The 13,713-nt window shown below is 44.6% G+C and overlaps 1 protein-coding gene across 1 annotated transcript in view; it reads left to right on the top strand.

Moving 5' to 3' along the window:
* WASHC4 (WASH complex subunit 4) overlaps positions 1-13,713 on the top strand; it is a 178,439-nt gene that overhangs the window by 110,050 nt on the left and 54,676 nt on the right. The window contains exon 22 of the mRNA XM_069764473.1: positions 1,389-1,543. Coding sequence (XP_069620574.1) covers positions 1,389-1,543 — 155 coding nt within the window. The remainder of the gene's footprint in view (positions 1-1,388; positions 1,544-13,713) is intronic.

Below are 13,713 nucleotides of genomic sequence, written 5' to 3'. Positions count from 1 at the left end.
ATGAGCGGTACCATGTGACCGCTCACTACAGAAAGAAGCTGCAGCGGCGAGGAAGCAGGGACCGCGCCAGGAGCAGGTGAGTATAATTAGACAGCCCCCGCTCCCCTCCCATGCCGACCCCTGGGTATAAGCTGAGAGGGGGACTTTCAGCCCAAAAAAGTGGACTGAAAATCTCGGCTTAACTCGAGTATATACGGTAATAAGAATTTTAAATGTCTTGGCAAATGGCCACACAAACGAAAATCCAAGTTGCAATGCCCTGCACATGAGTTAAGTGACATATCTTATCAGAAGAGCTATACTACATTTCTAATTGAATGTATTTACTAATATTAACATTACTACACCTGCTACATATTGGGATAGGTTTTTTGGAGATGGCAATACCAATTTAAGTAAATTCTTCAAGTTTAACCCATTGCAGTAGCTTCCGTATCCATGGTTATGACTGCTGATATAGTGACAGTTAATTAAGGTTAGTGGTTGTAACTATCGAAGCTTGCTACTGCAATGCCCTGCACATATGGAGTAAGTGACATAGCAAATCAGAAGAACTATACTACATCTCTGATCCGATATACTTGCTAATATTCTTATTATTACACCTATGTGATAGGATCTTGGTGATGGGAATACCACTTTAAATAAGTCTCTGCAAGTTTGGTAATGTCGTAATGGTACTAACTTGTAGAATAATGAAGAGTAACTTTTACCATAGAGTGAACAATGTAAAATAAAAAAAAATGCTCGAATTGCATTTTTTTCACAATTTCTCTACACTTTAATTCTCAATAATGAAAGACGTCATTCGAAACTACAACATGTCCTGCAAAAAATAAGCTGCCATATGGATATGTACACAGAAAAATAAAAAAAATTGTAATGGCTCTTTAAGGATGAGGAGAAAGAGAATAAAAATTTGCAGATTAAAATAACTACCCATAAGGCTAGGTTCCCATTGCGTTAATGGGACCGCACTAACGGACAGCGTTCCACGGCGAAATTAACGCCGTGCAACGCGTCTGTTAGTGCGCCCATTAACAGCAATGGGGACGCGCATCACTAGCGTGTGCCATTTTCAGCATGCGCTAGCGATGTGCCGGTGTTTTGTGGCGCGCCGCGGACGCTGCTTGCAGCGTCTGAGGCGCGCCCGCGGTCCGTTCCCCGCTCTCGCAGATCTCCGATCTGCGAGAGCGGGGACATTTAACGCGACCCCTTTACAACACATTGCGTTAGCGCAATCCGCTAACGCTAGGCGCTAAACGGATTGCACTAACGCAATCTGAACCTAGCCTAATGCCATGTAAACAAAAAGTGACTTGTCTTCTGTGCTCCACCACTTACATGCGGTATGGCGGACTAACTACTGGTTGTTCTTTGTTTTGCAGCCTATGTGACCCATTATCTGGATAAAACTTTCTATAATTTGACAACTGTAGCACTCCATGACTGGGCCACATACAGTGAGATGAGGAATTTGGCTACCCAGCGCTACGGCCTAACAATGACTGAGCCTCATTTACCAAGCCAGACATTAGAGCAGGTAAGTACTGTATATGAGATGTACCGTATTTTCCAGCGTATGAGACGACTGGGCATATAAGACGACCCCCAACTTTTCCAGTTAAAATATAAAATCTTCTCAAAAGTCGGGGGTTGTCTTATATGCTGGGTGTCGTCTTATAGGGTGGGTGCGGAGCAATCTGCGGTCGACGTATATAGTGGGGGGGGGGGGGGAAGGGGGGGGGGGGGGGGGAGTGGTCCCGATGACGAGGTGAGGGAGCGCCTCACCAGGAAGGTGTAAGTGAAGCAAACTGTCAGCGTCTGGGATGCCAGGGGTAATGCAAAAAAGAGAGAGAGCGGTGCTGTGCCTAGAAAAACACTCCTCTTTCACTAATCTGGCTCGCCCTTGTATCCTATTATCTCCTTCTCTGCCTCTGCTTCACTTACACCTTCCCGGTGAGGCGCCCCCTCACCTCGTCATTGGGGTCGCTCCCCCAACAATATGCGGCGACCGCAGATTACTCCGCACCTGCCCTATAAGACGACACCTGGCGTATAAGACGATACCCGACTTTTGAGAAGATTTTCAGGGGTTAAAAGGTAGTCTTATACGCCAGAAAATACAGTACCTCCAGGCGCGTTCTGCAGCTGCACACCCACTACACAGATACAGGCCAACTCTGACCCAATTTTCAGTGTATTTGGCATAAATTACAGAACAGTTGCATGTTTAACCCCTTAGTGACCACCAATATGTCTTTTTACTGACCTGCATTATAAGAGACCAATCCTGTAGCTGTCGGCTGTACACTATAGCTGACAATCTGCTGCATCAGCCTTGATCAATGTTGGTATCGACTATAACTGTTTATCCCCTTAAATTCTGTTGTCAATGGCTGCAGCATATAGATGGTTAACAGGGTGTAGGGGATGCATATTTAACCCCATCTGCACCTTGATATCTTAATTGTGTGATCTTGATGTTTGCCATGGCAATTCTTGGCCAAATAATGGCCTTAGAGTCTGCCGACTACAGTGGTCTATTCAGATGTTATCAGCATTTAGATGGTAAAAATACATTTCTTCATTCCTGTTATGCCACTTCGCATTAGTTCCTGAAAAGAGCCTGAAGGGTTAACAAACTACCTGGAAAAAAAATTGAATAGGTTGAGGGGTGTTGTTTTTCAAATCGTATCACTTTGGGGAGTTTCCAACATATTGGACCCCCAAAGTCACTTCAAAACTGAATAGGTTCCTTAAAAAAAAGTTTTTGTAAATTTTCCTTGAAAAAATTAAAGGGGTTGTCCACTACTTTCAATTAACCCCCCAATGTATCCCCCCGGGGCCCCTAATAAATTGACTGGGCTGTGGGTGGTGCTGGGATCTGCGGGCTTGTCTGCGCAGTGGATCTGCTGCCTATGCTGGGATCTGCGGGCGGGGCGGTGCTGGGGTCTGCGGCCGGGAGGGTCTGCTGGCTGTGTTTGGATCTGCGGGCAACAGGCATACAGTACATGCAACAGGCATACAGTACATGCAACATAGGCATACAGTACATGCAACATAGGCATACAGTACATGCAACATAGGCATACAGCACATGCAACATAGGCATACAGCACATGCAACATAGGCATACAGCACATGCAACATAGACATACAGCATACATATAGACATACAGCATACATAGACATACAGTACATGCATACAGTACATACAACATACATATAGACATACAGTACATACATATAGACATATAGTACATGCATACAGTACATGCAACATGCATACAGTACATGCAACATGCATACAGTACATGCAACATGCATACAGTACATGCAACATGCATACAGTACATGCAACATGCATACAGAACATGCATACAGTACATGCAACATGCATACAATACATGCAACATGCATACAGAACATGCATACAGTACATGCAACATGTATACAGTACATGCAACATGCATACAGTACATGCAACATGCATACAGTACATGCAACATGCATACAGTACATGCAACATGCATACAGTACATGCAACATGCATACAGTACATGCAACATGCATACATGCAACATATATAGACATACAACATACATACATATATACATACAACATACATACATATAGACATACAACATACATACATATAGACATACAACATACATACATATAGACATACAGTACATATAGACATACAGTACATACGTATAGACATACAGTACATACAAGACACAAAAGAGCACAGTGAGACCAAAAATACTCTGTTGTAAAAAAAAATCACAGTAATAAGCAAGTGCTAGTCAAAAGATGGAAGAAAAAAAAACAGGGTATTTAGTTGATACTTGTTTTTGCAAAAAAATGTATACTAAGCTGCTCCACCAATCGTCAAGGTATACCCACATAGAGCAGTCCTAACTAATGTATATAATCCCTATCTGATGTATTTATTATGATTATTATTATTTATTTATATAGCACCATTAATTCCATGGTGCTGTACATGAGAAGGGGTTACATCAAAATAAAAATATCACTTACAGTAAACAAAACTAACAATGACAGACTGGTACAGAGGGAAGAGGACCCTGCCCTTGCGCGGTTACATTCTACAGGATTATGGGGAAGGAGACAGGAGGTAGAGGGTTGCACTTGCTCCAATGGTGTTGAGGTGGCCGTGTGGTCTTTATAGGCTGTAAGCTTCCTTGAAGAGGTGGGTTTTCAGGTTTCTTTTGAAGGATCCAAAAGTAGTGGATAACCGGATGTGTTGGGGCACTGAATTCCAGAGGATGGGTGATATTCGGGAGAAGTCTTGGAGGCGATTGAGTGAGGAGCGAATAAGCGTGGAGGAAAGGAGAAGGTCTTGCGAGGACCGGAGATTACGTGAGGGAAGATATTGAGAGATTAGTGTGGAAATATACGGAGGAGAAAGGTTATGGATGGCTTTGTAGGTCAGTGTTAGTAGTTTAAATTGGATACGCTGGGAAATTGGGAGCCAGTGAAGGGATTTGCAAAGAGGTGAATCAGGAGTGTAGCGAGGAGAGAGATTAATTAACGGGGAAGCAGAGTTAAGGATGGACTGGAGGGGTGCGAGAGTGTTAGAAGGTAGGCCACAGAGGAGTATGTTGCAGTAGTCGAGGCGGGAGATGATTAGGGCATGCACGAGCATTTTGGTAGAGTGTGGGTTGAGGAAAGGACGGATTCTGGAAATATTTTTGAGCTGGAGGCGACAGGAGGTGGCGAGAGCTTGGATGTGCGGTTTGAAGGACAGGGCAGAGTCAAGGGTTACTCCGAGGCAGCGGATTTTGGGGACAGGGGAAAGTGTGATTTCATTTATTTTGATAGATAGATCAGGTAGGGAAGATATGCGTGATGGAGGAAAGATAATGAGTTCAGATTTGTCCACATTGAGCTCAAGCTTTAAAAACCTGATTGTCTGTATAGAACCTGCATAAACAGGGTTCAGACAGGGAATATCCATGTGGACACGCTGGATGGAACAGCTTTAGTACAAATGACCCATAAGGAGTGGTGGACTCCCCAGTATTGTAGAAACAAGAGAACAATTATAGAACCAGAAACACATGGGATATTTGCACATTGAACAAGTCTGTAGGAATATGTTCACGCACCACCAAGAAACATGAAGACACAAAAGAGCACAGGGAGGATAAAAATACTCTGTTGTAAAAAAATCACAGTAATAAGCAAGTGCTAGACAAAAGATGGAAAAAACAGGGTATTTAGTTGATATGTTCCTACAGACTTGTTCAATGTGCAAGTAGCCCATGTGTTTCTGATACAGTACATACATGTAGACATACAGTACATACATGTAGACATACAGTGGGGCAAAAAAAGTATTTAGTCAGTCAGCAATAGTGCAAGTTCCACCACTTAAAAAGATGAGAGGCGTCTGTAATTTACATCATAGGTAGACCTCAACTATGGGAGACAAACTGAGAAAAAAAAATCCAGAAAATCACATTGTCTGTTTTTTTTAACATTTTATTTGCATATTATGGTGGAAAATAAGTATTTGGTCAGAAACAAAATTTCATCTCAATACTTTGTAATATATCCTTTGTTGGCAATGACAGAGGTCAAACGTTTTCTGTAAGTCTTCACAAGGTTGCCACACACTGTTGTTGGTATGTTGGCCCATTCCTCCATGCAGATCTCCTCTAGAGCAGTGATGTTTTTGGCTTTTCGCTTGGCAACATGGACTTTCAACTCCCTCCAAAGGTTTTCTATAGGGTTGAGATCTGGAGACTGGTACTATGTAAGAAGAGGCGGCAACACTCACCGGTCCTGTGCGGTCCAAGCATTTATTAACAAAACACAAACATGGTATCTTCACGGCATCGGGAAACAGACGAACAGGGAGGTGAGCAGGATGTGACGACGGCCGTTTCGCGCCGACGATAGCGCTTCCACGGGTCACAGACCCGTGGAAGCGCTATCGTCGGCGCGAAACGGCCGTCGTCACATCCTGCTCACCTCCCTGTTCGTCTGTTTCCCGATGCCGTGAAGATACCATGTTTGTGTTTTGTTAATAAATGCTTGGACCGCACAGGACCGGTGAGTGTTGCCGCCTCTTCTTACATAGTACCAGTGGCGTGACTTGTTTCCAGTGTGCACCTCGACCGGAGAGTCGGATCCATAAGAAGTGACACGCACACCGTGTGTATCGCTGTTGGTTAAGGAAGGGCTGTGCGGCGGCTTTGCTCTAGATTGCTTTTGAGATCTGGAGACTGGCTAGGCCACTCCAGGACCTTGAAATGCTTCTTACGAAGCCACTCCTTCGTTGCCCTGGCGGTGTGCTTTGGATCATTGTCATGTTGAAAGACCCAGCCACGTTTCATCTTCAATGCCCTTGCTGATGGAAGGAGGTTTGCACTCAAAATCTCACGATACATGGCCCCATTCATTCTTTCATGTACCCGGATCAGTCGTCCTGGCCCCTTTGCAGAGAAACAGCCCCAAAGCATGATGTTTCCACCACCATGCTTTACAGTAGGTATGGTGTTTGATGGATGCAACTCAGTATTCTTTTTCCTCCAAACACGACAAGTTGTGTTTCTACCAAACAGTTCCAGTTTGGTTTCATCAGACCATAGGACATTCTCCCAAAACTCCTCTGGATCATCCAAATGCTCTCTAGCAAACTTCAGACGGGCCCGGACATGTACTGGCTTAAGCAGTGGGACACATCTGGCACTGCAGGATCTGAGTCCATGGTGGCGTAGTGTGTTACTTATGGTAGGCCTTGTTACATTGGTCCCAGCTCTCTGCAGTTCATTCACTAGGTCCCCCCGCGTGGTTCTGGGATTTTTGCTCACCGTTCTTGTGATCATTCTGACCCCACGGGGTGGGATTTTGCGTGGAGCCCCAGATCGAGGGAGATTATCAGTGGTCTTGTATGTCTTCCATTTTCTAATTATTGCTCCCACTGTTGATTTCTTCACTCCAAGCTGGTTGGCTATTGCAGATTCAGTCTTCCCAGCCTGGTGCAGGGCTACAATTTTGTTTCTGGTGTCCTTTGACAGCTCTTTGGTCTTCACCATAGTGGAGTTTGGAGTCAGACTGTTTGAGGGTGTGCACAGGTGTCTTTTTATACTGATAACAAGTTTAAACAGGTGCCATTACTACAGGTAATGAGTGGAGGAAAGAGGAGACTCTTAAAGGGACACTGTCACCTGAATTTGGAGGGAACAATCTTCAGCCATGGAGGCGGGGTTTTTGGGTGTTTGATTCACCCTTTCCTTACCTGCTGGCTGCATGCTGGCTGCAATATTGGATTGAAGTTCATTCTCTGTCCTCCATAGTACACGCCTGCACAAGGCAAGATTGCCTTGCGCAGGCGTGTACTACGGAGGACAGAGAATGAACTTCAATCCAATATTGTAGCCAGCATGCAGCTCGCGGGTAAGGAAAGGGTGAATCAAACACCCAAAAACCCCGCCTCCATGGCTGAAGATTGTTCCCTCCAAATTCAGGTGACAGTGTCCCTTTAAAGAAGAAGTTACAGGTCTGTGAGAGCCAGAAATCTTGATTGTTTGTTTCTGACCAAATACTTATTTTCCACCATAATATGCAAATAAAATGTTAAAAAAACAGACAATGTGATTTTCTGGATTTTTTTTTTCTCAGTTTGTCTCCCATAGTTGAGGTCTACCTATGATGTAAATTACAGACGCCTCTCATCTTTTTAAGTGGTGGAACTTGCACTATTGCTGACTGACTAAATACTTTTTTGCCCCACTGTACATGTAGACATACAGTACATACATGTAGACATACAGTACATACATGTAGACATACAGTACATACATGTAGACATACAGTACATACATGTAGACATACAGTACATACATGTAGACATACAGTACATACATGTAGACATACAGTACATACATGTAGACATACAGTACATACATGTAGACATACAGTACATACATGTAGACATACAGTACATACATGTAGACATACAGTACATACATGTAGACATACAGTACATACATGTAGACATACAGTATATACATGTAGACATACATGTAGACATAAAACATACATGTAGACATGCAGTATGTACATACATATACAACATACATATAGACATACAGTACATACAACATGCACTGTGTGCAGAATTATTAGGCATTATTTTAGAGGATTAGTTTTAATATTGATCAACAACTATGTTCTCAAACAACCCAAAAGACTCATAAATATCAAAGCTTAATATTTTTGGAAGTTGGAGTGGGGATTTTTTAGATTTGGCTATCTTAAAATGATATCTGTTGTGATTTCTGTGGCTGAGTTCACTTCTGTGGTCACAAGTGGTATTGCAGTCTCTGGGCTTCCTCCCTCAGGTGTTTTGGTGAGCTCGTTGGCTGCCTTGCTATTTAGCTCCACCTGAGTCTGTCTTCCTTGCTCCTTGTCAATGTTCCAGTGTTGGATCTGAGCTACTGCATCTTTCCTTGGGCCTGCTGCTCTGCTAGATAAGTGCTTCTAGTTTGTTTTCTGTTTTTTTCTGTCCAGCTTGCTATTGTCTTTTGCTGGAAGCTCTGAGAAGCAGAGGGGTGCACCGCCGTGCTGTTAGTTCGGCACGGTGGGTCTTTTTGCCCCTTTGCGTGGTTTTCGTTTTAGGGTTTTTTGTAGACTGCATAGTTCTCTTTGCTATCCTCGCTCTGTCTAGAATATCGGGCCTCACTTTGCTGAATCTATTTCATTCCTACGTTTGTCTTTTCATCTTGCTAACAGTCATTATATGTGGGGGGCTGCCTATTCCTTTGGGGTATTTCTCTGAGGTAAGTCAGGCTTGTATTTCTATCTTCAGGCTAGTCAGCTCCTCAGGCAGTGCCGAGTTGCATAGGTAGTTGTTAGGCGCAATCCACTGCTGCTTATAGTTGTGTGAGGATAGATCAGGTACTGCAGTCTACAGAGATTCCACGTCTCAGAGCTCGTCCTATTGTTTTTGGTTATTGCCAGATCTCTGTATGTGCGCTGATTACTGCACGCTGTGTTGCCTGATTGCCAGCCATAACAGTACAAGGAGCCCCACCAATGATTCCCAATAGAGGGAAAAAAGAAATCCTGACATCATTTTTTTTTCTTAGCTCTGTCTTCAGTCTTTTTTTTCCCCTAGACATTAGAGTGCTTCAGGACACAGCTGTGGACATGGATATTCAGGCTCTGTGCTCCTCAATGGATAATCTCGTTGTAAATGTACAAAAGATTCAAGATACTATTGATCAGAAATCGATGCTAGAACCAAAAATTCCGATTCCTGATTTGTTTTTTGGTGACAGAACTAAGTTCCTGGCTTCAGAAATAATTGTAAGCTATTTTTGGCCTTGAAACCTCATTCTTCTGGTAATCCTATTCAACAGGTTTTGATTATTATTTCTTTTTTGCGCGGCGACCCACAGGACTGGGCGTTTTCTCTTGCACCAGGAGATTCTGCATTGAGTAATGTTGATGCATTTTTCCTGGCGCTCGGATTGCTTTACGATGAGCCTAATTCAGTGGATCAGGCTGAGAAAAATCTGCTGGCTTTATGCCAGGGTCAGGATGATGTAGAAGTATATTGTCAGAAATTTAGGAAATGGTCAGTACTCACTCTGTGGAATGAATCTGCACTAGCGGCTTTGTTCAGAAAGGGTCTCTCTGAAGCTCTTAAGGATGTAATGGTGGGATTTCCTATGCCTGCTGGTTTGAATGAGTCTATGTCCTTGGCCATTCAGATCGGTCGTCGCTTGCGCGAGCGTAAATCTGTGCACTATCTGGCGGTACTGCCTGAGAGTAAACCTGAGCCTATGCAGTGCGACAGGACTATGACTAAAGTAGAACGGCAAGAACACAGACGTCTGAACAGACTGTGTTTCTATTGTGGTGATTCTACTCATGCTATTTCTAATTGTCCTAAACGCACTAGGCGGTTCGATAGCTCTGCCGTTATTGGTACTGTACAGTCCAAATTCCTTTTGTCCATTACCTTAATGTGCTCTTTGTCATCGTATTCTGTCATGGCGTTTGTGGATTCAGGCGCTGCCCTGAATCTGATGGATTTGGATTATGCTAAACGTTGTGGATTTTTCTTGGAGCCTTTGCGGTGTCCTATTCCGTTGAGAGGAATTGATGCTACACCTTTGGCCAAGAATAAGCCTCAGTACTGGGCCCAGCTGACCATGTGCATGGCTCCTGCACATCAGGAAGTTATTCGCTTTCTGGTACTGCATAATTTGCATGATGTGGTCGTGTTGGGGTTGCCATGGCTACAAACCCATAATCCAGTATTGGATTGGAACTCTATGTCGGTAACCAGCCGGGGTTGTCAGGGAGTACATGGTGATGTTCCATTTTTGTCTATTTCGTCATCCATTCCTTCTGACATCCCAGAGTTCTTGTCGGACTTTCAGGATGTATTTGAAGAGTCCAAGTCTGATGCCCTACCTCCGCATAGGAATTGTGATTGTGCTATCGATTTGATTCCTGGTAGTAAATTCCCTAAGGGTCGTTTATTTAATTTGTCCGTACCTGAACACACCGCTATGCGCAGTTATGTGAAGGAGTCCCTGGAGAAGGGACATATTCGCCCATCGTCGTCACCATTGGGAGCAGGGTTCTTTTTTGTAGCCAAGAAGGATGGTTCGCTAAGACCGTGTATTGATTACCGCCTTCTTAATAAGATCACTGTTAAGTTTCAGTATCCCTTGCCATTGATTTCTGACTTGTTTGCTCGGATTAAGGGGGCTAGTTGGTTTACTAAGATTGATCTTCGTGGTGCGTATAATCTGGTGAGAATCAGGCAGGGAGATGAATGGAAAACGGCATTTAATACGCCCGAGGGTCATTTTGAGTATCTGGTGATGCCGTTCGGACTTGCCAATGCTCCATCTGTTTTTCAGTCTTTTATGCATGACATTTTCCGTGAGTATCTGGATAAATTCTTGATTGTTTACTTGGATGACATTTTGATCTTCTCAGATGATTGGGAGTCTCATGTGAAGCAAGTCAGAATGGTTTTCCAGGTACTGCGTGCTAATTCCTTGTTCGTGAAGGGATCAAAGTGTCTCTTCGGTGTGCAGAAAGTTTCATTTTTGGGGTTCATCTTTTCCCCTTCTACTATCGAGATGGATCCGGTTAAGGTTCAGGCCATCCAGGATTGGACTCAGCCGACATCTCTAAAAAGTCTGCAGAAATTCCTGGGCTTTGCTAATTTTTATCGTCGCTTCATCTGTAATTTTTCTAGCATTGCCAGACCATTGACCGATTTGACCAAGAAGGGTGCTGATTTGGTTAATTGGTCTTCTGCTGCCGTGGAAGCTTTTCAGGAGTTGAAGCGTCGTTTTTGCTGTGCCCCTGTGTTGTGTCAACCTGATGTTTCTCTTCCGTTCCAGGTCGAGGTTGATGCTTCTGAGATTGGTGCAGGGGCGGTTTTGTCACAGAGAGGTTCTGGTTGCTCAGTGTTCAAACCATGTGCTTTCTTTTCCAGGAAATTTTCTGCTGCTGAGCGTAATTATGATGTGGGCAACCGAGAGTTGCTGGCCATGAAGTGGGCATTCGAGGAGTGGCGTCATTGGCTTGAGGGTGCTAAGCATCGCGTGGTGGTATTGACTGATCATGAGAACTTGACTTATCTCGAGTCTGTCAAGCGCTTGAATCCTAGACAGGCCCGTTGGTCGTTATTTTTTGCTCGTTTTGATTTTGTGATTTCATACCTTCCGGGCTCTAAATGTGAAGGCGGATGCTCTGTCTAGGAGTTTTGTGCCCGACTCTCCGGGGTTATCTGAGCCGGCGAGTATCCTCAAGGAAGGAGTCATTGTGTCTGCCATCTCCCCTGATTTGCGGAGAGTGTTGCAGAAATTTCAGGCTAATAAACCTGATCGTTGTCCGGCCGAGAAACTGTTCGTCCCTGATAGGTGGACTAGTAAAGTTATCTCTGAACTTCATTGTTCGGTGCTGGCCGGTCATCCAGGAATCTTTGGTACCAGGGAGTTGGTTGCTAGATCCTTCTGGTGGCCATCTCTGTCACGGGATGTGCGTGCTTTTGTGCAGTCCTGTGGAATTTGTGCTAGGGCTAAGCCCTGCTGTTCACGTGCCAGTGGGTTGCTTTTGCCCTTGCCGGTCCCGAAGAGGCCTTGGACACATATTTCGATGGATTTCATTTCTGACCTTCCCGTTTCTCAAAAAATGTCGGTCATTTGGGTGGTCTGTGATCGCTTTTCTAAAATGGTCCATCTGGTGCCCTTGGTTAAATTGCCTTCCTCCTCTGATTTGGTGCCTTTGTTCTTCCAGCATGTGGTTCGTTTACATGGCATTCCTGAGAATATTGTTTCTGACAGAGGTTCCCAGTTTGTCTCGAGGTTCTGGCGAGCCTTTTGTGGTAGGATGGGCATTGACCTATCTTTCTCCTCGGCCTTCCATCCTCAGACTAATGGCCAGACCGAACGAACCAATCAGACCTTGGAAACATATCTGAGATGTTTTGTTTCCGCTGACCAGGATGATTGGGTGTCATTTTTGCCGTTGGCTGAGTTCGCCCTTAATAATCGGGCCAGCTCGGCTACCTTGGTCTCTCCATTTTTCTGCAATTCTGGGTTCCATCCTCGTTTCTCTTCAGGACAGGTTGAGTCTTCGGACTGTCCTGGTGTGGATTCTGTGGTGGACAGGTTGCAGCAGATCTGGACTCAGGTAGTGGACAATTTGACCTTGTCCCAGGAGAAGGCTCAGCTTTTCGCTAATCGCAGACGCCGTGTGGGACCCCGACTTCGTGTTGGGGATTTGGTTTGGTTATCTTCTCGTCATATTCCTATGAAGGTTTCCTCTCCTAAATTTAAACCTCGTTTTATTGGTCCGTATAGGATTTCTGAGATTCTCAATCCGGTGTCTTTTCGTCTGACCCTCCCAGACTCCTTTTCCATACATAATGTATTCCATAGGTCGTTGTTGAGGAGATACGTGGCACCTATGGTTCCATCTGTGGAGCCTCCTGCCCCTGTTTTGGTGGAGGGGGAATTGGAGTATATTGTGGAGAAGATTTTGGATTCTCGTGTCTCTAGACGGAAACTCCAGTATCTGGTCAAATGGAAGGGTTATGCTCAGGAAGATAATTCCTGGGTTTTTGCCTCTGATGTCCATGCCCCAGATCTTGTTCGTGCCTTTCATGTGGCTCATCCTGGTCGGCCTGGGGGTTCTGGTGAGGGTTCGGTGACCCCTCCTCAAGGGGGGGGTACTGTTGTGAATTCTGTGGCTGAGTTCACTTCTGTGGTCACAAGTGGTATTGCAGTCTCTGGGCTTCCTCCCTCAGGTGTTTTGGTGAGCTCGTTGGCTGCCTTGCTATTTAGCTCCACCTGAGTCTGTCTTCCTTGCTCCTTGTCAATGTTCCAGTGTTGGATCTGAGCTACTGCATCTTTCCTTGGGCCTGCTGCTCTGCTAGATAAGTGCTTCTAGTTTGTTTTCTGTTTTTTTCTGTCCAGCTTGCTATTGTCTTTTGCTGGAAGCTCTGAGAAGCAGAGGGGTGCACCGCCGTGCTGTTAGTTCGGCACGGTGGGTCTTTTTGCCCCTTTGCGTGGTTTTCGTTTTAGGGTTTTTTGTAGACTGCATAGTTCTCTTTGCTATCCTCGCTCTGTCTAGAATATCGGGCCTCACTTTGCTGAATCTATTTCATTCCTACGTTTGTCTTTTCATCTTGCTAAC

The sequence above is a fragment of the Ranitomeya imitator genome, chromosome 4 (assembly GCF_032444005.1).
Source record: "Ranitomeya imitator isolate aRanImi1 chromosome 4, aRanImi1.pri, whole genome shotgun sequence".
NCBI classification, from domain to species: Eukaryota; Metazoa; Chordata; class Amphibia; order Anura; family Dendrobatidae; genus Ranitomeya; species Ranitomeya imitator.
Note: the sequence above shows the minus strand (reverse complement) of the source record. Positions and strands in the feature narration are given on the sequence as shown.